A 23,653-nucleotide genomic window follows, 5' to 3' on the forward strand; every position below is an offset into this window, starting at 1 on the left:
GATGGGGGGTGGGCAGGTGCGGGCCCCAGCAGCGCCCTCCACTGGACCAGCTCTCACGGCAGAGCCGCTCCCTGGCTTCCACAGGACAGACTCAGGGGTTGCCTACCCATCAAGGTGCTGGACGGTCTTAAACACAGAGGGATTCAGAGGCCAGCTCTGCCACTTACCAGCCGTGAGATCTTGGGCAAGTTACCCGCTTAGAATCCTGTCTGCTTCCTCGTTGGGTAAAGGCGGGGAGCAGGGGGTTGTACCTAGCTCCTAGGGCTGCGGCCAGAATTATACACGTGTGTGTGACTGCATGTTGTGGTGGTGTGGATGCAGATGTTGCTGTAGGTGACAGAGATCATGAGCCCTCCCGTCCAGGCCCCGTGACCCCAGCACGTCCTCCGCGGCACCTTCAGAGCTTCGAGTGTTTCCCGAAGGGCTGAGCCCTAACCCAGCCTTAGGGAACCCAGGAGGACAGAGGTGGGTGAGCCAGGCGGGAGAGGAAGGAAACGGTCCCGGCAAAGGGAGCAAATGGGCTGCTCCAGTCTGGCCCAGAGCTGCACCTGGGCTAGCCTGGCTCAGTGGTGAGGCTTGAGCCGGCGGCAAAGTCCAGAGGGCAGGGCCACCAGCGTGTGTCCCCTGAGGACACCGGGGGACCCAGGAGGGCCTCTGGCAAGGCCGCCGGGTGATCGGATTTGCTGCCTCCTCCCAGGCGCAGAGCTCTTGCTCTGTGAGAGCCCTTGCACAGAGTCCCCCTGCGGCTGGCCCTGGCCCGAGTGCACCGAGAGGCCCCCTGTGTTGGTGCTAGCCGCCCCCACCCTGGCAGGGCCACAGAGGCAGCTTTTCATCCTCTTATTCTGCTTCGTGCATCTGAAAAATGAAAGTTCTCCCTCTCCTCTTCACCGGACATGCATATTTCATACGGTCATTAGACGGTGGCACTAAAGGACTCACAAATCTTCCCTGGTCAGCATCAGCGGCTTGGGCGGGCAGCGAGAGGCCCCAGGGGAAAGGGGTCACTGTAGGAGCCATGGCTGTGCCTAGTCCCCCGGGGGGAGGGAGTGGGGGAGGGGGTGGGAGGTTGGAGGCCGGCGTCTGCCCGGGAAGAGAAGACCATCCCATCTTGTTACCTCATTTCCCTGGGCCTCAGCTGCTCTGGGCCCCAGGGTGAAAGGGCCTAGACAAGGGGACCTCAGGGATCCTTCCTGCCCTGACAGTCTGAGTGCAGTTCCATAGTGCACCTCGATATGAAGGGCTTTGTTCCGGGGCCGGGAACCCCTCCTATGATTTGTTTTTTGTTTTTTTTTTTTTTATGTTTATTTATTTTTGAGACAGAGAAAAACAGACAGAGCATGAATGGGGCAGGGTCAGAGAGAGAGGGAGACACAGACTCCGAAGCAGGCTCCAGGCTCCAAGCTGTCAGCACAGAGCCCGACGCAGGGCTCAAACTCACGGACCGTGAGATCATGACCTGAGCCAAAGTCGGATGCTTAACCGACTGAGCTACCCAGGCGCCCCCCCTTTTTTTTTTTAATGTTTATGTATTTTAACCCACCCCCCCCCATGGTTTGATTGTGCCCCTCACTTCCTACATGGCCAGCCCTCTCTTCGTCTTCTCCTGATCTCCTCCACACCTCCTAGCTGCTCTCTCTGGTCCCGTCCCCTTCTTCGGCTGTTTCTGCCCCCTCCGCTTCGAATCCTCTCTCCTCCTTGGCTTTGCTCCCTCTCCACTCCCCCTTTCTTGGTTCCCTCCCCTTTCTTACTAGAAATTGTCCATTCCCTTCCAAGCATTTATGAAGCACCGCTCTGTGCCAGGCACTGTCTATGCTGGGAGGTGAGCCCGGGAGACGAGGCTCTGCCTGTGTTGTTCCCCCAAACCCTTTCCTTTGACGTATGAGGATGCTGAGGCCTGCAGGGGGTGGTGTTCGGTCACACAGTGACCTGGGCTATCGACACTGGCCTAGAACTGGGGTCTCTCCACCACACTGCCCCCTTACCAAGGGTCCCCCAGACCAAGCCGCTCTTATCATAGTGTACCCATACCACACATGGTGATTATTAGTGAAATGAAAGGGCACTTAGGGGCTCCTTCCCCCTTCTCTTCTGGCCCCTGGGGTGGGGAGGAGAGAGGCTAATTCTGAGGAGCTTTGTCTCCTCTCCCTGGAACCTCCAGGTGCAGGTTCCTCTGAGAGCAAGCTCTCCTCTTGACTTAGAAGCAGTAACACACGGAAGTGAAGGGCATGGCGGTAATTGTGAGCAGTGGCTCAGGGCTCCGGGGAGGGTCTGGCGGGCAATCGGTCCTGGGTAGGAGGGTGTGTTACAGCGCTCAGCGTCCTCCTCGTCACCTGACATGCGTCCCTAAGAAGCTGTGTCCTCGGAGCCTGCCCCGGGGGAAGTCCGCACACAGTCTGCCGGGACGCAAGTGGTGGGGACATTGAATGGGAATCTGGGCACAAGAGGCAGTCCTGTGCAAGTAGGCTGAGCACAGTCCCAGAAATGGCTTCGTTCTGTGGAACCAGGTTTTTGGGGGGTGACTAAGATCTGAACCCCTTGGGTACAAACATTTTTTTTCACTTGAATCATTTGGTATAGAAATACACTATTTACTTACCTGCCTTCCTGAGCTGAGGATACTAAACACAAATGTTTCTCAAAAATTCGGGTTTATTGTATAGAACATGGAATTTAATAGACTTCAGAGAATCTAGGAACTTTATTTTTTTTTAATTTATTTTTTTGAGAGAAAGAGAGTGAGTGAGCAGGGGAGGGGCAGAGAGAATTGGGGAGAGAGAGAGAGAGAGAGAGAGAGAGAGAGAGAGAGAGAGAGAATCCCAAACAGGCTCTACACTGCCAGCACAGAGCCCAATGCAGAGCTCAAACCCACAAACCGTGAGATCATAACCTGATCTGAGATCAGGAGTCGGACACTTAGCCCAATGAGCCACTGAGGTGCCCCAAGGATGTAGGAACTTGAAAAGAACCTCAAAAAATACTTAGTGCGAAGATATTGAGGGTGGGGGGAATAGAGGTTGGTAAAAGGGTACAAACTCGCACCCAGAAGATGAATGAGGTCCAAGGCTCTAACATATAACAACATGGTGATTATAGTTCACAACACCATATTGTAGAATCAAAATTCACTAAGAGAGTACAGCTTCAGCGTTCTTGCCGAGAAAGATTTGAAAAGGTATAGAAGCGAGGTGACGGATGCGTTAATTAACTCAGTGGGGGCATCCCTGCACAACGTACACGGATATCAAATCATCACGTTGTACGCTTCAACTACATTACCATTTTATTTGTCAATTAGGCCTCCATGACGCCCCAAAATAAAAGCATTGAAACGAAAGTTTCTATTAGCAGAAATCCAATCACAATCTTAGAGAGAAGCCCAGAGAGTGAAGCACGTGACCCTAGGGTCAGCCCAAGGCCTTGCCCTCCTGGCATCTGGGGGCAGCTCCAGGGCAGTGAGTAGCCTGAGTGACTCCAAGCAGGGTCACCGTGCCTGGCACACGGTGAATGCTTAACAAGGAATGAATGAATGGTGTCATTTAACCTATACTGTGGACTGCAACCATGCCAGGGACAATGCAGGAGCCAGAAGTCCCAGCCACAGAAACCAAACCTCTGCTAGAAGCATTGTCATCCTAGAGAAGGGAGGAGATGGAGAGGGGCCCCACTGGGGTGGCCAAAAGGATGGATCCCCGGGCTGGGAGCGGGGATCCCTGTTTCTGCCCCACTTTGCCTATAACCTGCTCATTACCTAGAACGGTGACAGGAATACACAGGGCCTCGCTGGGGACTGGGCCTCAGTTTTGTGATCTGTGAACTGGGTAGAAACCTCTGTCTTCCTCATCATGTGGGACGGTTATGAGGATGAAATGAGGTCTTCGAAGATGTAAAAGGTGTGACAACAGGACAGGCTGGCAGTGGTCACCATCACTGCCACCGTCATCAGCATAAGGCAGGCGTCTCTCCCTCCAGTCTCTTCCGACTGCAAGTGGCAGAAGCCCAGTTGGACCAGACTGCGTGAAAGAGGTCTTGTTGGACTCACAAACTGAGGCAAAGGGAAGGGATGTCAGGGTCAGGACTCTAGAACGCGTAAGCTTCTGCCCCTCTCCTCCTAGTTCTCCTCTGGGGACACCTTCGTCCCCCTTATGCATCGCAGCAGCTCTCAGTCCATAGTGTTTGGGCTTCAGTGCCCCGGAAAGAAGCATGCAGCCCCAGCGATAGCCAGAAGAATCCCAGAGAAGGATTCAGATAGGCCCCCACTGCGGTCAAGGGCCTCCCGCGGCCCGGTGCCCGTGGCCGTGGCAGAGCAGGCAACTCCCACTCAGAACACTTGCTGCTCCCCCAGAACCGTGCTCTCCAGTGTTCATGTCAATAGCCGTTGGCGACTGGTGGCAACCAAATTGAACAACGCACCTCTAGAAAATGCAGCCCGAGGAGTCGTGTGGGACGACTGTGGGTTCACTGTGGACGTTTCCTGGTGACATCAGGAGGTCCGCCGGGTCTGGCAGTAACGACTTCCTGTTCTCCCCTTTGCAGGCAACAGACAATGACGTGGGCACCTTCGGGGAAGTCAACTACTTCTTCAGCGATGACCCTGACCGGTGAGACCCAGCCCCCGCCCCTCAGCGGTGGCACTCTGCTACTCGTGAGGTTCAGGAAACTTCTCAGTGCCCAGGGAGGGTGCCGTGCCCCCGTGGCCAGAGCACTGAGCGAGGAGTCGGAACCCACGGGCACCGCTGCTGGTTTGACCCTGGCTGTGGCACAGTCTCAGTCAGGTCCTCTAACCTCTCTTGGGGCGTAGTTTCTCTGACATCCAAAAGACAGCCTTTAGCCTGGGGAATGAAGAAGGTTTGAAACACCAGGGACGGCACAACAAACGATTGCTGTAGCAGCAGCCAGCACGTAGGACCCCGGCCCGTGCGTCAGGCCCTCTGCACACGCATTACCTGGCGTCATCCCCACAAGTGTTGGAGGAGCTCAGTGCTAGGCACTGTTACCACCCGCGCTTTACAGACGAGGAAACCCAGAGAGGCTGAGTCCCCTGCCCAAAGTCACACAGCTGGTGAGCCCGAGGGCCAGGCCTCTGCCTGTGGTCTTCGCCACCAGGACGCACGGCCTCCAGCAGGACGGGCCTCTCAACATGCCTCGGCCGCTGGGTGGGTGGCTTGCCTCACCACCTGACCTGTGCTAGCCCTGCCCTGTCACCCACCGCGGTTCCGGGCCTCTCTCTCCCATGTCTGCAGTTAAGCTGAAAGGGAAGCCCTCTCGTTTTTAACATGATCAAAAGCCAAGCTGGAGTCCGGGGGCAGGTCTGCTTCTAAAAATGAAGTGTCTGATGCATCTGGAGACTCAACAGGATCCGTAAGACAGTGGCTGTCAGCTCGGATTACTGGCCCTGACGATCTGTGTGGATGGTCAGGAAGAGACAGTGACTGTTAGGTGCATCTGGCCATTTTCTGCCACTCTGGACGGAGCCTCAAAATGGGAGGAAGGAACTAGCAGCAGGAGGAATTTCCTGTCCCTCAGGACACCCTCAGGTGCCTTGTCCTGATCATCGTGGATTTCCTGTTCTCTTCCCATCTTCTTTCCTGGGCTTGGAGCCAGGACCTTCTGGGCTCGGTGGCTGGCAGCTGTGGACCAGGTCTGGGCCTACAGATGTCAACTGACAGCTCAAGGGAGGCTCCTGAGGGGATGTTGAGAGGAGGCACGTCGAGGGACCGTCTCGCTGGACCTTGCTCCTTCCGAGGACACAGTTCCCGGGCTCTTACACAAGGCTCATCCCTTGAGCAGAAGACCCAGGGGTATTATTCCCCAAGAGATGACCAACCCGCCCACCCCTCTACCCCCTGCCAAGCTGGATGCTTTGCCACCCATTTAAAACATTTTGGTGCAAAACCATCTGGAATGGCAGAATCTCTGACCATGACAGTTCTCTGGCATCTAAATATCTGCAGTGGGCAGAAATTCCTATTCACAACAGGAGGAGGGTCCTTCTGCCTGAGATTCCTCTTAGATGAAATTAACCTGCTCCTTCCCTTTCCGTACCTGACTCTCGCACACCCCCCGCCCCATGTGGTCCTGATCTCTGCCCACCACCTCCCACCCCACTCTGCATCAGAAATAGTGGGGCTTTTCTTATTTAGGGCAGATTCCTGACTCCGTTCATTTGTGTTTATCACCTTGGGCAAGGACAGGCTGGTAAATACAGGCCTTACCTACAAGCTGCCTTACGCCAGGGTCCCTTTCTCTCCGTCTGTCCTACCTGACGCAGGTTCTCTCTGGACAAGGACACAGGCCTCATCATGCTGATCGCCAGACTAGACTATGAGCTCATCCAACGCTTCACCTTGACAGTCATCGCCCGGGATGGGGGTGGGGAGGAGACCACAGGCCGGGTCAGGATCAACGTGTTGGACGTCAACGACAACGTGCCCACCTTCCAGAAGGATGCCTACGTGGGGGCCCTGAGAGAGAATGAGCCTTCTGTCACACAGCTGGTGCGGCTCCGGGTAAGAGAGATGCCAGGGCCTCCTGCAGTCCAGCCCTCCTCCCATCCTTCCCTCTGTGCCCTCGTCCTGACCACCACCCTGCGGAAGCTGCCACGAGAGCCCCCAACCTGCCATCCACAAAGAATTCGGCCCAGATTTGTGTCAGGCCTCTGAGCATTCCCTCCTCTCCCTGGTAACCGAATGGGCCAAGTATCTGTGTCAGCTTAAATTTCAGGTCCCCATTGAGCAAAGGGATGTCCTCCCCATCTCCCTTGGTAAGTGGCAAGCAGGATCTCGCATAAGGACCCCTATCTGGGCCCCTTGGTGGCTGCTTGGAATCGGGAACTGCCACAGCTGGACAGAACCGGAGACCGTGGGGCACCTCCCATTTCACAGGAGGGGAGACACAGTCCCCAGAGGCACAGTCCCCAGAGGCATAGTTGGAGTAGTGAAGCCAGGACCAGAACTCAGGACCGCACATTCCCAACGTCCTCCTGCAGTGGGATTCCCCCCACACATTGTAACTCTGACCAGAGACTCCTTCCTGTCCTCACTCGCCTTCCCCACTGTGCCCACCCAGAGTGACAGGACCCAGAGCCTCCATTTAGGATGGGTTTCTGAAGCCGGCAGGGATGAAGGCCAGGTAGCCGGGGTGGGCACGGCGGCGGGGGGGGGGGGGGGGGGGTAGAGGGGGGGAATGCAGAGAAGGCAGGACCCACCCACCATGCCCGCCCTCCCCCACTCAGCTCCCGGTGCACCCAGAGTGGTGGGACGGCCTTGGGGGCCTCTAGGATCAGAGACATCTGAAAAGAAGCCCCAAAAGAGAGTCATGGGGTAAAAGGATCTCTAACCTCATTCCAGTGCATTCTCCCTCCATGTGGCATTCGTGCTGTATGCAGTGACACTGACCGTGTGCTGGGCTGTAGGTACACGGCAGCAATCAAGAAATGTAAGGTTTCTGGGGCGCCTGAGTGGCTCAGTCGGTTAAGTATCCGACTTCAGCTCCGGCCATGATGTCACAGTTCGTGAGTTCGAGCCCCGCGTCGGGCTCTGGGCCGACCGCTCAGAGCCCGGAGCCTGTGTCGGATTCCGTGTCTCCCTCTCTGTCTGCCCCTCCCCTGCTGGCACTCTGTCTCTCTTTCAAAAATAAGTAAACATTAAAAAAGAAACGTAAGGCGTCTGCTTGCACGGAGCCGACCGTGTGGGTGAGGCCAGCAGAAACCGAACAAGAAGCTACAGTTGGGTGTGGAGGGGCGGACGGCAGGCTCGGCACAGGGCCTGCCTGGTCCAGAGGTCGGGGAGGGCCCCTGTGGGTGGGCCGTTCAAGCTGAGACTGAAGGCTCTAGGAGGTGGTCACACCGGATATGGTGGTAAGCCTCTCCGTCCTCGGGGGGAGCCCCGGCCTTCCCTTTTCCCGGGGTCTCCAGCTGACCTTCTAGATCCCCACGCCAGCTCCACACCCCAACATGGGAGTCACCCTCCCGCGGAGGGACAAGGAGGGCCCGGATCCCCCAAAGCAGGGGACTCTGGAGGGGGCCAGCCCTCCCCTCCCACCCGCCCTCTTCCAGCCCTGACCCCTGAGGGCTCACGGGCCCTGTCTGCACAATTCCAGGCGACAGATGAAGACTCGCCTCCCAACAACCAGATCACCTACAGCATCGTCAACGCCTCGGCCTTCGGCAGCTACTTCGACATCAGCGTGTATGAGGGCTATGGAGGTAGGTAGGCGTGCGGCGGGACCGAGGGCCCAGCCCAGGGAAGAGGGCCTGTGGGCCAGAGCAGGGCCGCACACTCACGCCTCTTCTCAGGCTGGGGTTGGCCATCTGCTTCCCAGCACCCTGGCCAACCCAGGAGACCGCCCCATAGCCCGTCGGCTCGAGCGACGCAAGCCAGGGATCGCCCTCCTGTGGGATCAGGATCTGGGTGTCTCATCAGCTATATCCGTCTGTGGGTGTTAGGCCATAGTCAGCCCAGCGTCTGATGTTACCACAGTCTGCAGGGCCGCTATTTCTTACCAAGCCTGTCTGGGCAGGTCCATGGGGGCTGGTCAGCCATCCTCCCGATCCTTTGGGTGTGCCTCAGCTGCACCCCCCCCCCCCACCAGGCTGTGGCCACTCCCAGCTGGGTCCAGGCACAGTCCCATACTCTGGACCTCACCCTGCCTGCCCCACCATGACTCCTGACTACTAGAACCCAGGCAGGGAATCGCAGCAGCCGCCTTGAGACCACCTGGTTTGGCAGATGAGGGGCACCCGAGGTCCAGAGAACAGGGAGCGACTTGCCCAAGGCCGTGCGGCAAAGGTGTCCAAGGAGACCCGTGTGATCTGGCTCCCGGTTGCCGCTCCCGGCCTCTTCTTTCAGCGCCTCTCTGCCCACACCAGAACCCAGCCTCTTTGAACCCCTTGACACTCTCTCCCCTCAGTGGTCATCTCTGTGTCTTTGCAGACTCGGTTCCTCCTACCAGGAAAACCCTTCCTCCCTGTCTCTTTGCTCTGCCTCCCTTCGGCCATTAAGCCCATAACCTCTGGCTGGCTTTAAGGGCTCCTGTGGATGTCCCCTCCTCTGGGAAGCATCCCAAATGCTTGAAGATGAGTTAGGTGCCCCCAAGGCAGAACGGATGTGCTTTGGGTGATTCTGAGTTCAGCGCTCACCCCTCCTGCACCTCACAGTGGGGTCGGAGAAGTGTGGCTGCAGAAACTGCGATCCCGGCTCCAGGTGCTACAGCCTGATGGTCTCTATAAGATCTGCGTACCCCGTTTAAAAACCTTAAGTTCCACGTCTCTGCCCACTTGCACACGCCGGCCTCTTCTTGACCCTCCCTCAGGTTTTATATTACCAAAGCAATAATTTTGCTCCCATTTGCCACATCCAAAGTGGTGACTTCATACTGTTGTCAGGACTTCGCAGACCACCAGTGACCCCCACGCCCGAGCCACTGTGCCCTCCCTCCCCCAAATGCAAGAGCACCTATGGGAGAGTTCAGGCGTGTGCACTGGGGAGGGGCATTGGAGGGGGACATCTCAGCTCCCTCAAATCCTGCCTTTCGTCTCTGCCTGCCTCTGGCTTTGTGTGCGTGGCAGGGGCAGGGGACGAGGGGGTGTTTACCACCTTCAAGCAGTGTTCTGCTGAGAGTAAAGTCTATGGCACCGTGCCCTGAGTAACCCCTCAAAGGGTCTAAGCAGTGCCCAGAGCAGGCCACTGGACGGGCACAGAGAGCCCACGGGGTAAAGGGAGGAGATGAGGGAGGGAAGAAGAGAGGAGAAAGTCCATGGGAGGGAACAGGCGGGGCCATAGGAGATGGAGGAGGGAGCTGCTGTCTGCACCCCACTGCTGGCATCACCCCCAGTAGCCCCGAGGCTGGGCAGTAAGTGGGTGATCTCTGTTCTTATTTGGAGGGAGAAGTGGTAAGAGACTGAACTAGACAGACTGAGTCATGACCTTGTCCTCTCGAGCAGCTCCCAGACTAATGGAGAGTGCCAGATAAGTAGGTGAGACAGACAGACAGATAAGCAGCCAATGGCACCTACCCGGAAAGAGCCTGGGCTCTGGATTCAGAGCCTATGCCTCTGTCATAGTCGCTAGCTGTGTGACACTGGGCGAGTTACTAAACCTCCCTGAGCTTGGTTTCCTCATCTGTAAAGCGGTGCTTACATTACCACCAAAACAGTTCACACCAAGTGTGCTCAGCACTGGGCCTCGCATGTATCAGGTGGTCAGTAAACCTAAGTCAAGACCACGAGGCTCCAAGAGTTCAGGGGAAGGAGGAGGAAATGAGGCAGGGCTGGCCAGCCCGAGCCAGCCACATCCTCCCTGCCCAAAGGAGACCCCCGGCTGGATGAGCATCTAAAGTCTGCTTATCGGGCTCCATGCTGACAGTGCAGAGCCTGCTCGGGATTCTCTCTCTCCCTCTCTCTCTCTGCCCCTCCAATGCTCGATCTCTCTGTCTCTCTCAAAATGAATAAATAAACTTTAAAAATTTAAAAAGAAGAAAAATCTGCTTAGAGAGGGCCTGGGGCCCTGTTCCTGTCATTTCAGTGATCAGTGTAAGTCGTCCCCTGGATTATGAACAGATACCCAACGGGCTGATTTATCTGACAGTCATGGCCAAGGACGCTGGCAACCCCCCTCTGAACAGCACTGTCCCTGTCACCGTCGAGGTGTTTGTAAGTACCCAGGGGTGCCCGTCGTGCAGGGCGAGGGGTGGTGAGTGCTTCCCAGAGTGTTGGGGGCCCTGCCTGAGCCCAGTGGTGTCAGACCGTGTCCCCACATCCTCGGCTGTCCCCACAGCTCTGGGAGTCGCCCAGCAGACTGCCCCAACGGCTGCCCCCAGCAAACCTGTCATGCTGCAGCACCCAAGCTGCCTCCGAGCTCAGCCAGGGAGGCCCAGGCCCTGGGGTGCGAGATGAGCCTGACGGTCCCGCTCCAACTCCATCAGGGGCCTCGGGTCACCCGCTGATGGGGAACAGGAGCCAGGGCTCAAGCGGGAGGAAGTGTCGCGGGACTCCCTCATGTACAGCCATACTTTGTGAGGTCCGAGGAAATTACTGGAAGGTCATCTTCTCTCTTCTGTCTCTCTGAAACCAAACCACAGCTTGTCTGACATGAGTGCTGGGCACACGTGAGTGCTCTCCGGGTCTGAAATTATTAGTCACTGAATCTATCTCCACTCTGGTTCCTTCGCCCCGTGCCGCTCCCCCAGTGATCCCAGGGGTGCAGATCACGGTCCACCGGGGCCCCAGGGGGCCTTTCCCCACCGGAGACCTCCTCACGGCATCTGCACAAGCAAGCACACCCCCCTCCCCATCTCATAGAGGCTGCTCCCAGCAGCACAGGGTGGAGGCGTGTTGATGGAAGAGTTAGTGCATCACCGGCTCCAGGAGGATTAGATCAGATTGTCAGGTGAGGAGATACACCGCGATCTGACGTGCGCTCGGGAAAATCCCTTCCAGAGCGGGCGTGCTAGATGACCTTCCTGTCCCAGCCTGCTTCGCCGGTAGCTTCTGGCACTGCCCCACACCTGGCTTTACAAAGCCTTGTCCTCTCGACCCAAGACAGAGGCTCCGGGGCCAGCTCCTGAGCGCGAAGGTCCTTGTCTGGGCAGGGACCCCTACTGGCTTGCTGCATAGGATGGGCTGGCAGTGATGAGGCCAGGGCTGAGGCCCTGGGGGAGCCCTGCAGGTGGGCATGTGGGAGCAGGATTTAGGGGTGGCCTCAGAGGGTAAGGCTGGGCAGAACCAGCAAAAGGAAGAGCAGAGAGTCTGAGGCCCTGCTTCAGGGAGTGGCAGGAGGCCCCGGGGAGGGGGTGGGGTAGAGGGGGGCAAGGCTGGAAAAGAAGAGAGTCGCAGAAGCCTAAACACTCACTGCTTGCCTTTAACCTGCAGCGCAGCTCCCCCCTTTGAAGTACCGAGCAGAATCAGAAGGCTCTCCCTTCCGATCGTGACCACATCTTGGTTTTCTAACCCACATGACCCTGACCCTGGTTTCCCGGTCTTGATTAAACACTGCCCCCAAAGCCCCCCAGTCCTGGTCACGCTCCTAACCCTGACCACCCCACCCATTATTTCCAACCTGGCTGGTGTTCTCCGCCCAGGCAAGCAATGACGTCCCCCCAACCCCAGTCCCCAGGCAAGCAATGATTTCCCCCCCCAGCCCCCGCGTGTGCAGGTTTGCAGTAGCACATGGGCGAATGTGCCTGCGAAGCCAGTTCTGCCCTAAAGGGGGCGCTGTGGACGGAGGGAGGAACGTAGCTGTGGAGGTTTATGGTTCTGAAACAGGGCTCTGCCACCCGCTAGCTGTGTGACCTGGGGTCCTTAACCCTCTCTGGGCCTCAGTTTCTTCATGTGCAAAATAGGGATAATCGTGGTACTGCCTCATGATCTTATCATGAGGATTAAGTGAGATCATGCCGGTGACACTCAGCACCTGTAATGTTGGCTGTCGTCACGGCTGATAAGACAGACGTGCATACGATCGGCAGCATCCGTGCCCAGGCTGTCTCTGGTACAAACGGGAATTCCGGAGAACTTGGCCAGACAGCGAAGAACCCCCTGTAAGTTTGGGGAAGACGGATGAGGCAGAGGGTGGGAATAGGGGAGGTCTAGAGAAGTAAGGTGAGGTTGTTTTACACCAGCCCGGGGATGGGCAGGCCGAATTGGCCAAATGGAAACGAAAACTTCTTGAGCTCCAATAATATGTGAGGTGCTCACACATTACACAATCTCTCTTAATCCCATTTTACAGATGAGGCAAGTGAGGCTCAGGAGGGGAACAGAGCGGGGCCCAGATCACCAGCACCTTCCTCACTTTTGGGCTAGCAAGTGGCATTTGAATTTGCTTCTGGTCCCAGTAAGCTAGGATTTGAATCCTGACCTGTCTGACTCCTGAGTTCACATTCTTCCCGCCGCACTCCAAGGCCTGAAGCCCTCTGCGTGTGATTGAGACCCGTACTCCTCTAGGTCCGTGGAAATTTCCTGGAGCTCTTGTTAAAATGCAGATTCTTATTTAGTGAGTCCAAGGAAGGGCTGAGGCTCTGCAGGCCTAACAAGGTCTGGGCAATGTTGATGCTTCGGGTCAGGGGACCACCCTTTGAGTAGCAAGGCCTTCCAAGCTCTGTCCTGATGGGATCTTGAGACCCAGGGACTATGCCAACCTGTGGTTCGGTTGAGGAACCCAGAAAGGGCCCCTTTCTCCTTTTGCCTCAGCTTCTCCAGTGGAGCCAGGGCAAGCAGGAAGAGGGCGGCCAAGGAACCAAGCTAACCTTACATTCACTGGGAATCAAAGAGTGGCCTCCCGCCCTGAGACCAGACAGCAGGGTCTCCATGTGCAGGGGTGGGTGGGGGCAGGAATCCACTTGGCCTGGAGCTACCTGAGCCCGGCAGAAGGGGTCATTTTCAAATCCCCTCAAAGCTGTCACGCAGGTCAGTGAGGGCCCTACGCTTTCCTTCCACGTGTGCCCCAGCCCCTGGCAGCAGGGGGGGCGGTCTGGCAACAAAGACAGGTGCCACCTTGGCTGTGAGTGAACATCCTCTCTCAGGCAGGGCTTTGGGATGATAGAGTCGCTCGTGTCTAAGGACCATACTTGAAAAGGTCACCGCCTTTGGGCTGATTTTGCATGTGGGTGATTTTTAAGTAGCTGTCACTTGACTAAGCTGCTGCCTCCATCCACCAAAGGGATTTTCTCTCAACCGGGGGGGGGGGGGGGGGTGGTTGGAGAAAAACCCAGTGCAGATGAGTAGCTTATGGCGGCACTCACTGCACAGGCTGGGGGCGGGGAGAGGCAGATCGGGTCGACAGGGCTCCTGAGGGAAAAGGAGGCGGGCGAGAGGGGCCAGGTGATTCAGGTGATTCCTTTTCACCCACTGCTTGTTGGTTTTTAATAAAGAAGTCAAACTCGGTTTGTAGATTTCCCATTAGGGGACAATAAGCTTTTGTAGAGGGAGCCGCTGAATTAGAACTAATAGCGAATGCAGTGCCAGGATCCGGGGAAATATCACCGCTAATAAGTTTCTGCCTCGTGCTCTGTCACTGACATTCTCGACGCCGTCTCGCGCAGCCAAGCAGAAGGCTTCGATCTATCCGTATATGGGGCACCCACGCTTGCACCAGAGGGATGCCCAGGCAGGCTGTTGGGGCACCGGACGTCTGGCGAGTCCTCACGCCATGGGTTCTCTGAGGCGGGGGAGCTGCTGCACAGCCCAGAGCCCGGGGACAGGCGGGGGAAGAGGGGGAGCACCACTCCTTTCTGGGCACCCACAGTCTGGCAGGATGGGACTGTCTTAAGTCTCAAGGGGTGGACAGCAGCTTTGGTGCCTCTCTCTCTCTCTCCCTCTCTCCCTCTCTCTCTCTCTCTCCCTCCCTCTCTCTCTCTCCCTCCCTCCCTCTCTCTCTCTCTCCCTCCACCCCCCCCCCCCCGCCTCGTTCATTGCTGCTCAGCTAGAAGGGACTCCAGCAAAAGGAGCTTCCCTCAAAGAGCTCCCGGTTCCCTGGGGAATGAGGCCCTGGGGGGGCAGTGCCGCGAACACTGCAGACTCCCCCGGAGGCCACCGCCCCAGTCCCCCTGACCCCGCTCCCCGGCTCCCAGGGGAAGGGGGAAGGCTCTGAGTCAGGTGAGCCAGTGGGGGCTTCCTCCAAGAGGCGAACGGGCAGAAATTCTCACTGATTGATTACAAAAAGCCGTGGGTGAGGACCAGAGTCTTCAAGGTGGGGGGAAGTCGCCCCTAGCTGGGCAAGAGGGAGACAGAGGAACCAAGAGGAGGCAGAGGCTGTGCCTGTTCAGCCCCTCGGCCCACACCGGCCCTGACCGCTGCCCCGCTGACCTGCTTGCTGGTGAAGGCTGGGCCAGATGAGGGACTGCTCAAGACCTGGACGAGGTGGGCTCTGGGAAGCCGCCTGACCCTGCCTGCCTGCCACTGCACACTTCTGTATCTTCCGGGCCAGAGTGCTCCTTGCTCCCTTCATTTCTGGGGGCCAGGAGGGTTCTAGAACCTTCCACCGTCATCCTGGCGGAGCTGGGAGGGAAGTTGCAAGCGGGCACCCCCAGCGTGGAGGACGATGAGCTGAGCAGGAGAACAGGAGCGAGCTTGGAGCTGCACCAAAACACCAATGGGAGAGCAGGGAACCTGCTGCTTCCTGCTGCCTTCATTCTCCATCTTCCTGGCCCTCACACGTCTCCCCAAGGCCTGTCCTCCGTCCCTGTACTATAGCCCAGCCAGGGGAGCACCTGGCCCCTTCGCGACACCCCACTTGGTTCTGGTCGTGCGTCAAGGCCAAAGCCCCTCAGTGCCAGCCACGCCCAGCCTCCCCTTGGCCGACAGACCAGCCCTGCAGGCCTTCCTGTCCCCTCCAACCTGTCTGTTTTCCTTCCAGGATGAGAACGACAACCCGCCCACCTTCAGCAAGCCTGCCTACTTCGTCTCCGTGGTGGAGAACATCATGGCAGGTACGGGCTCGGGTGGGGGAGGGTGTGAGGGCACGAAGCCAACAGACACCCCCATGACAAGCGAGGGGAGCCTCTGGAGAGGTCCAGTCATCTGCCAGCCAACAGCCATTTACAGAGCACGAGCCCCTACTATGTGCAGGCGCTCCGCTGGGTACTTGGTCCCCACTCTCCCACAGCTGCAGCCTCACGGGAATGGTCACCCATCAGTAATCCGACAACCTTGATTAAGTGAGTGTATACAGAGTACTGAATCCCAGTGCTGTGAGGCAGGTCCCAGGGCCAGGGTGGCCAAGGGGGTGGCCTGAAAGGATGCTGTGCGTACGTACGTGAGAACAAGAGTGGGCCGCTCATCTCTCGGCTGCGTCTCTGGTGGCAGGGCCCAGCTTGCAGACCCGGGGCCACCAGCTCCACATTCAGGTTCCGGGGGACCCACTCCGTCCTTCCTGACAGCTTCACCCTTACACCCAGGGCGGACTGTTCTAGTGGGGAAAACGCCCTATCAGGAATTGCTGTAGCATCCGGAGGTGGCAGGGGTGACCTTCTGTGGCACCATGGAGCCTTCTCTAGGGAGTCTCCGGGTACCTTCCTGGCATCTGATGCTTTTTCTGGGTGGGTGCCAGGCTGTGCCCAGCCCACCCTTCCCTGTCCCAGTCGGGCATCTCCTGGAGAATAACACTGCTGAAGCTACCCCCGTGCACTCCCCGCTGTCCCCGTGACCTCTGCTTAGGAGAGGACTTCTTCATGGCACTTAGTCCGCTTCCAGCTTGTGCTTGGATAAAGGGTGTGTCAGGGCCCGGGTACCTGTCCTCCTGCTCAGGGTGAGACTGAGAGTCGGATTAGAGGCTTCACAATCCCCGGAAGGGGCCAGAATGACCTGCCTATCTCACAGCCGTCTGCCTGGCCCCTTGGACCCCCAGGGACTGTTGACTCACGCACACAATAGTAACGGCAGCCTGTGGCTCAGAGAGAGCTGCCACGGGCCTGCACCCTGCATGGGCCTGCTTCCCCCCCACCCCCATCCTCACCAACGACCCCGCAAGCTGGCTCTCTTTCCAGGTAGACCCATTTCACAGAGGAAGAGGCTGAGGCTCAGACAGTTGCCAGAGGGTCCCCTGGGGTTCCAGCCTGGGCGTCATACACCGAACCTCCTCGGTGGGGCAGTCGGGTGGCAGTGGGGACAGGAGGGGGCTGGAGCCCCAAACCCGACCGATGAGGGTCTGGTGAGCACAGCTGGGAAAGGCGGATCCCCCGACCCCGGATTTCAGGAGATGGAAATGAAGGTGAGGGCCTTCACTAGACAGTACAGGGAAAATAAAATCCCTTATAAATTCCCCTTGTGAACGAGATGTAACAAGACCGAAATTGAATACGGTCAATGTGGCATCATGTAACATGGGGCTTCATTTCTTTTTGACTCAAAGCCAGTCTGAGTGTATTGCACATGGCGAGCGGCCAGAGAGAGGTGGATAGCAGTGGTGGGTCACGAGCTTCTGGCACAAGCCACCGCCACCGCAGGCTCCGGGACCCCCTTCGTGGAGCCTTGTCCCCACGCAGCCCAGAGAGCTCTGGAGGTCGAGCCTCCCCGCCTCATCCCTGGGTGCCCCAGCAGCAGGCTCCCTGCCTCCTGAAGGCTGGTCACCAGGAGGTCCCGGGTCCCCCTCCCAAGGCCTGGGGCCGCAAACCTGGGGTGAGCGTTCCCCACTTTGTCTCCCGGAAGGGGCCACGGTGCTGTTCCTGAATGCCACGGACCTGGACCGCTCCCGGGAGTACGGTCAGGAGTCCATTATCTACTCCTTGGAGGGCTCCTCCCAGTTTCGGATCAACGCCCGCTCAGGTGAGCCCCCCCCCCCCCCCCGTGCCCCGTGGTCCCCGTCACCTTCACCTTAGGCCGGCTCCCCACGCCCAGCCCTGGTCCTGCTCCTGGGCCAAGTTCTCTCTCCCTTTCACAGGAAGCCCTCGTGTGGAGCATGCCAGCTTTGAACGCCTGGTCTTATCCCTGAAATATTAACCTGAGTGTGATTACTGATCCTACACGCCCCCCCCCCAAAAAAATTGGAACGTGAATGTATCCACTTCAGGGTATCTTTCAATGGTGAAGAGCCCTGTTGGGTTTAAAATATGTTCCATTTTACCAACAGCTGGCCAACAGGCCACCCTTTGGGGGCTCTCTTTCCTCAAGCCTCCATGTCCCCCTCCCTCAGCGGCTGACCTATTTGCTGAACTCTGGCTTCTCCTCTTAACACTGTGTAAGCCTTGGTTTCCCCCCTGTAGGACAAGGATGGTCACGTTAGGGGTGTAGTGTGGGTCACGTGAGTGATTGCAGGGAGCGCTCATAGAGTGGTCCCTGGTATACAGTAAGTGCTGACAGAATCGCGTCTTCATCATCATCGTCTTTGGTCTTTTCACCCAGAGTCCCCCATCCCCGGCTCCCTGGTCAGCCCACGGAGCCCTCACCTCTCTTCCCCCTTTCCCCATACGCCTCCCTCCAGATCTCTCTCCCTTGAAGCTGGTGGGGGGGGGAAAGGGGGAAAAAGCAACAATAGACCCCAGATCAGAAGCTGGGAAGGCATATGAGGCCCTTGGACATTCATTCATGTATTCAGGCTTCAGTGGGGACCTGCTCTCCACCAGGTGCCGTGCTGGGTGCTGGGGCGCAGGATGGAATCAGACATGACCTGTCCTCCTGGGGTTCCCGGCCCATTTAGTGGACATGCAAGGCCCCCTGCTTCTGAGCCCCCGATTCTGTATTGTAAGGGCACTGCCGATGCCAAGTGGGCCAACCCTAAAATCTCAGTGGCTCAACACAGCAGAGATTCTAACTCACACGGCGGTCCAGCACCACGTCCAGTGGACAGCCTTCCGCATGGCGATTCTGGGACCCGGGCGCCTTCCCCGTTGTGGCTCCAAGGTCACTGCGAAAAGGAAGAGAGCCTGGAGTGCTGTCGAAGGAGATGCCTATGGGCCAGGCCCGGAGGTGACATATGTCACTTCTGCCCACATCCTATTGGCCGGAACAAGGCAACGGCCCCGCCTAGATGAAGGGGGCCTCGGGAAGTGGTTTCTGGCCTGCCAGCCCCTCTCAGGCAGTCGTGCTCCCTTAACACAGCTCCTTCAGCTATGAAGGTGTGTTTTCCTCAGAGCTCCTTGGTCAAATTAGCCAGGCCTGCTCCACAAAGGTGGCCTTAATTGGATCTAATTTCCCAGACAGGGGTAGCCATCTATCACACCGACAAGTTCACGTTTAAAACTTTTCAGAGATTAATTTCTTCCTTGCCCTGCCAATTAATCGACACCACCCCAGCAAGGAGCACGGTGTGGTGGGCAGACCTTTGCCAGTCTTTTGTTTTTGGCCTCAGCACCTTCACTGTCCCGTCCCCATGCTCAGCTCCCCTCTCAGCCCTGCACAAGCCAGACGATCTGCCAGTGTGGCAGGGAGGCAGATGTGAGACATCTGGTCCAGCTCCATCATTTGATGGTAGAATAAGCCAAGCACAGAGAAGTTGAGTAACTTGCCGCGGGTCACACAGCGCAGGCAAGAGGGATTAAAAAAAAAAAACAAAAAACCCTGCCTTGGAGGTATTCTCACAGTCTATTGAAAGGAAATAAGCCTTTTCTGAGTGTGGAGAGCTTGACCTGTAGTTACGTAATCCTCACAACAGCTTTGATCCGAAGGCATACTAATACCCATTTTACAGATGAGAAAACTGAGGCCCACTTTTCCAAGGCTGAACGTGTAGAAAGGGCTGTTAATCAGAATTCAGATGTGGGCCTCACTGTCCTCAAGGCATCGCTCTTTTCCGTAGCCCATGTGCGCTGGTAAACGGCCTGCCTACCATGACGCCCTGAGGCTGGCCCACCTCACAGCTGCTCCTGAGAGCCAAGTTCAAGCATCTCCTCCATTCTGTGTTCAGTGCCATCCAATCAGTAGCTTACAGTGGCCCTGGTGGGAGCATTACAACTTGAAAATCAGCGAATGCCTTTTTGTTCTTGTTTTAGGGAGGCGGTTGTCAAACACCAGCACGCCACGTGACCCAGCGTGACCTCCACGTTTTAGTTATACCAGAATACAAAGAAAAGCCAAAAACGGGCTGATAAATGATCCATTTTTTGAAAAATTTGTTTAACATTTATTTTTGAGAGACAGCAAGCACAAGTGGGGGAGGGGCAAGGGAGAGAGGGAGACAGAGGATCCAAAGCAGGCTCTGCTATGAGCAAAGAGGCTGATGCAGGGCTCGAACTCACGAACTGTGAGCTCACGGCCTGAGCCGAAATCAAGAGTCGCATGCTTAACCGACTGAGCCACCCAGGTGCCCCGATGATCAATTATAATTGCTTGTATTTCATGAAATAACTCGTTTATACACTGGGGGGGAAAAAACACCTCAAGGCAATATAATCACGTTACAAGGTAATTAAGGAAATTCTTTTATAACTGTTCTCAATACACTGTAAGTTACTTGTCCAGTAATGAGTCACCAGGGTGAACATGTGTGAAACACATACATTTCAGTGCTGTCCTGTAAGAAACAGTGCCAGGCACTGTCCTAAGCCTTCTGTGATGTCAACCAAATTAATCCCTCAACAGCCCTATTACTTTTCCCTTCTGACCAGATAAGGAAACTGAGGCACATAGGATTTAGGTAGCAAGTCTCAAGTGATAGAGCTACTAAGATAATGTCAAAAATCTTAAGAGAGGTCTTTTGTGATCTGTCGTATTCTCCATCCCCTAAGGCCATTATCAGCCTAGATTTTCCCACATTAAAAAATGACTTTCCGATCAGAAAGGTGTTGCCACCTCTGGCTTCTGGTTGCCAAGGCATAGGTGCTATCCCCTGTCCCTTCACGAGCGTCACCTCACACCCCAGCACATGCACACACGTGCAAACACATGCTGTCAGCTTGTGCAAACGGCTTCACCCCCTCTCTCCCTCCTTCCCTGCTCCCTCCCTGGCCCGCCCAAACCCTCTCTCCTGCAGGCGAAATTACCACCACCTCCCTGCTTGACCGTGAGACCAAGTCTGAATACATCCTCATCGTACGAGCGGTGGACGGGGGCGTGGGCCACAACCAGAAAACCGGCATCGCCACCGTGAGTGCCCGCTCCCTGCTGTGACCCCTGCTCCCCAGCCCATCTTCAGGGTGCACCTGTGTCCTGATGCAGTGTGAGGCACGTGGGAGCGGAGTGAGGGTGGCAGTTACCAACTCACTGTCAGCCAGGGTCAGCCCTAGGAAATAAAGGCATTCCCACCTGGGACGTGGTGGCACATGGGAGGAGCAAACATCCCCCAAAGACCAGTGGGGCAAGAAGCAGAAAGCGTGCGCTCCATAGGCCCTTCCCTAGGGGCTCCTACACGGGGCACGTATTCCTGCCAGGAAGAGTGGCCCAGAACGGGAGGCAGGGCCCCCAACCCTCACCACCCCTCACCTTGGTGCTGAGAGATGATGCCTAGATTTCCCTACCATGAGTAAGCGGGACCCATAAAGGCCTAGATTCCCCATCCAAGGCCTGGTCATCCCACCGAAGTGCCTCAGATATAGGAAGCTAGAGAAGGGACATCCGAGGGTCCTGACCGGGCTCTGGGCTGCACGAGAGATGGGGGGCAGTGAGAAGCAGGAGGATGCACTGACCACTCACTCTAGCCACCTCCTTTCCATGACCCTCCCCTTGCTTTCTCCGGCTGCCCCTCAGGAGCCCTCCCCGACCTCTCCGCACGGCCCTCACCCTACCCACCGCAGCTGCCCCCCATCCTTGCCCAGCCAGAGGGGCTGGTGTCAATATTTCTTGGCCAGAGACTTGGCAGAAAAATCCTCAGTGCCCCGTTCGGTCATGGGAGGCCCCTGCTAATAGGATTTTGAGCCCTATAAATAATTTACGTGGGTGGCAGGGGAGCGGGGAAATTGCTTGGCTGGTAGCTGAGACTGACGGAATCTCAGGGGATTCTACTAGGTCCCCCCACCCTGTCAGTCACCTTCCGCCAAGACAGGGGTGGGTGAGAGAAGGCCCAGGTTACAGGAAGTATTTCAGGGGTCGCTTCCTTCATTCCTCTGCTTCCTGATGGGATAACACCTAAGCTGTCTCCTGAAGGGACCTGGCTCCCTCCTTGAAAGCCCAGGCCTGCCCCGAAGCCCCCAAAGTGGGTGGAACCAGTGGAATTAATGCCGAGATGCCCCGCAGGCACCCGAGTATGTCCCCCTTGTGGGCACTGCCCTCGCACAGCTCAGCCAGGTGCCTCCCCCCCCCCACCCCCCGTGGCTTTGCAGGTGAACATCACCCTCCTGGACATCAACGACAACCACCCCACCTGGAAGGACGCCCCCTACTACATCAACCTGGTGGAGATGACCCCTCCAGATTCTGACGTGACCACGGTAAGTGGTGGTAGGACAGCTGAGCCTCCAGGCTGCCCTCCTGAAGGTGTCCACCATTCCCTCGTGAGCCCCATGGACCAGTCCACGTGGGACTGATAGATGTCATGTCTCCCTCTGAGCCAGCCCACGGAGCAGACTTCCAGAAGCTCTCTTGCATGGTGGAAGGTAGTCAGAGTTTGGCGGAAAGCCCTCACCTGGGCCTCAGAGACAATGGGCTTTGGGCTTTGTCAAAGGGAGCAATGGCAGCCCAGGGACAGTGACAAGGCAACTAGGGCTGGTTCAGCTAGTGACCACACTTGGCAGAGACCCCGGGACTCAGTCCGGGCCACGAGGAGTGCCCCACCCTCCCCAGGCGCCTTACAGGCGTCCTCCTTAAGTCCTACAGCATAGATTCTGCCCCCCACCTTTCCCTCACTGCTTCTGTCATTGCAGCGGGAGCCTGGTCAGCTCCCCCCACAGGCGGGCCCCAGGGCTTTCCCAGTGGGGCGTTTGAAGTTCGCCCAGGGATTTTCTGGCCCGGAATATTCCAGGTTTGCCCAGGCCCCTGGGCGTGCTGCGTGCAGGGATATGACTCAGAGTGGGGAGCAGGGGAGACATGGCCAAAGCCTCAGGAGTCCGGAAGGGAGCCAGCCTCCTGGGGAAGATGAGGAAAGTCAGGGTTGCATACCCCACTTGGTCTGCTCTGGAGTTCACGTTTGTGAGGCTGTCTCTTCCCCTCACCCTTGTGCCCCATTTGGCCTCATTTGAGGTGGCTTATCTCCGGTGTCCAGCCCCATGGCCACTCCGCCAGCTGTGACGAACATGAGCCTGATAGTCCATGATAACCCCACATACTGAGTGTCTGCGACATGCCAGGCTTTGCCCGAAGGCTTCTCATGATTTCTCTCTCATCCTCATGATGGGGCAGGTAGACTCATTGCTCCCATCACACTGTGGAGGAAACCAAGACTTGGAGTTTGAGGGGTTTGCCCAGGGTCCCAGAGCTAGTAAGAGGTTGTATCAGGACTTGAACCCAGGTCTGTCTGATTTGGAAACTACCTGGTCCAGCCCTACATCCCTGCTGGCTCAGGGAGCCCTGGCTGGTGGGCCAGGTCCTGAGAAACTGGAGAGTGTGTGTAGGGTGGGAGAAGAAGGGCACGTTTCATATCCAGCTCTCCAGGAAGGCTGCCCAACCCCCTTTGAGGCTTAGCCTCCCCACCCCCGCCCCTCATCAGCCATAGCCAGTAGGACTGGTCTAGACTGGAAAGGCTGTCAGCCTCAAAGGGAGTCTCCTGTCCTCCTTTCCATGTGTTCAAGATCTGAATGGCTCTCAACTGGTGGGTGGATCCCCCTCCCAGACATTCCAGGAGGGTCTGCGTCAGGAATCTGGGATCTAGTTTTTCAAAGCCCCAGTGGGAGGACTCCTTGGAGCCCAGGGCCAGGTTTGGGAACCACTACCTTGGGCCCTTTCCTGGCTGTCTCAAGTGCTCTAGACCTTGTGGGCACTCTCTGCTGCCATCTCGTGGGCACTTGGGCTCTAGCCCAAGACCACTCCAGCCCGGGACCCCATGAGAGCCTACCTGGGAACACCTGCCTGATCAACCCTTACCTTTGCTTTATGTTTCTGAGAAACTCTTCCCAGAGGGCATTGAGAGGCAAGTGAGACAGGTGTCCCTGGGAGAAAGTGGCTGCATGGGACACTAGCCAGAGGTGCCATGTTTGAAGAGTCCACCTGCCAGACAGAGGGAAGGTTTGCTGGACTGGGACTGCACTTGGCCTTGGGCATTTCCCAGATCTGGTCCCCAGTGGCGCTCTCCGGGTCTCCAGCCTTCCTTGCAGCCTTTGGACTGTGAGCAAGTGTGGACAGTGGGCCAGGGGCCTG

At 57.1% G+C, this 23,653-nt stretch overlaps 1 protein-coding gene across 7 annotated transcripts in view; it reads left to right on the top strand.

The window, feature by feature from the left end:
• CDH23 (cadherin related 23) overlaps nucleotides 1-23,653 on the top strand; it is a 416,105-nt gene that overhangs the window by 281,888 nt on the left and 110,564 nt on the right. For all 7 annotated transcript variants that reach the window (XM_058696615.1, XM_058696614.1, XM_058696613.1 and 4 more), the window contains exons 14-21: nucleotides 4,534-4,598; nucleotides 6,269-6,506; nucleotides 8,098-8,203; nucleotides 10,521-10,648; nucleotides 15,351-15,423; nucleotides 17,141-17,257; nucleotides 20,400-20,512; nucleotides 21,685-21,792. In XM_058696615.1, coding sequence (XP_058552598.1) covers nucleotides 4,534-4,598; nucleotides 6,269-6,506; nucleotides 8,098-8,203; nucleotides 10,521-10,648; nucleotides 15,351-15,423; nucleotides 17,141-17,257; nucleotides 20,400-20,512; nucleotides 21,685-21,792 — 948 coding nt within the window. The remainder of the gene's footprint in view (nucleotides 1-4,533; nucleotides 4,599-6,268; nucleotides 6,507-8,097; nucleotides 8,204-10,520; nucleotides 10,649-15,350; nucleotides 15,424-17,140; nucleotides 17,258-20,399; nucleotides 20,513-21,684; nucleotides 21,793-23,653) is intronic.

This window comes from Neofelis nebulosa, chromosome 13, assembly GCF_028018385.1.
Source record: "Neofelis nebulosa isolate mNeoNeb1 chromosome 13, mNeoNeb1.pri, whole genome shotgun sequence".
NCBI lineage: Eukaryota > Metazoa > Chordata > Mammalia > Carnivora > Felidae > Neofelis > Neofelis nebulosa.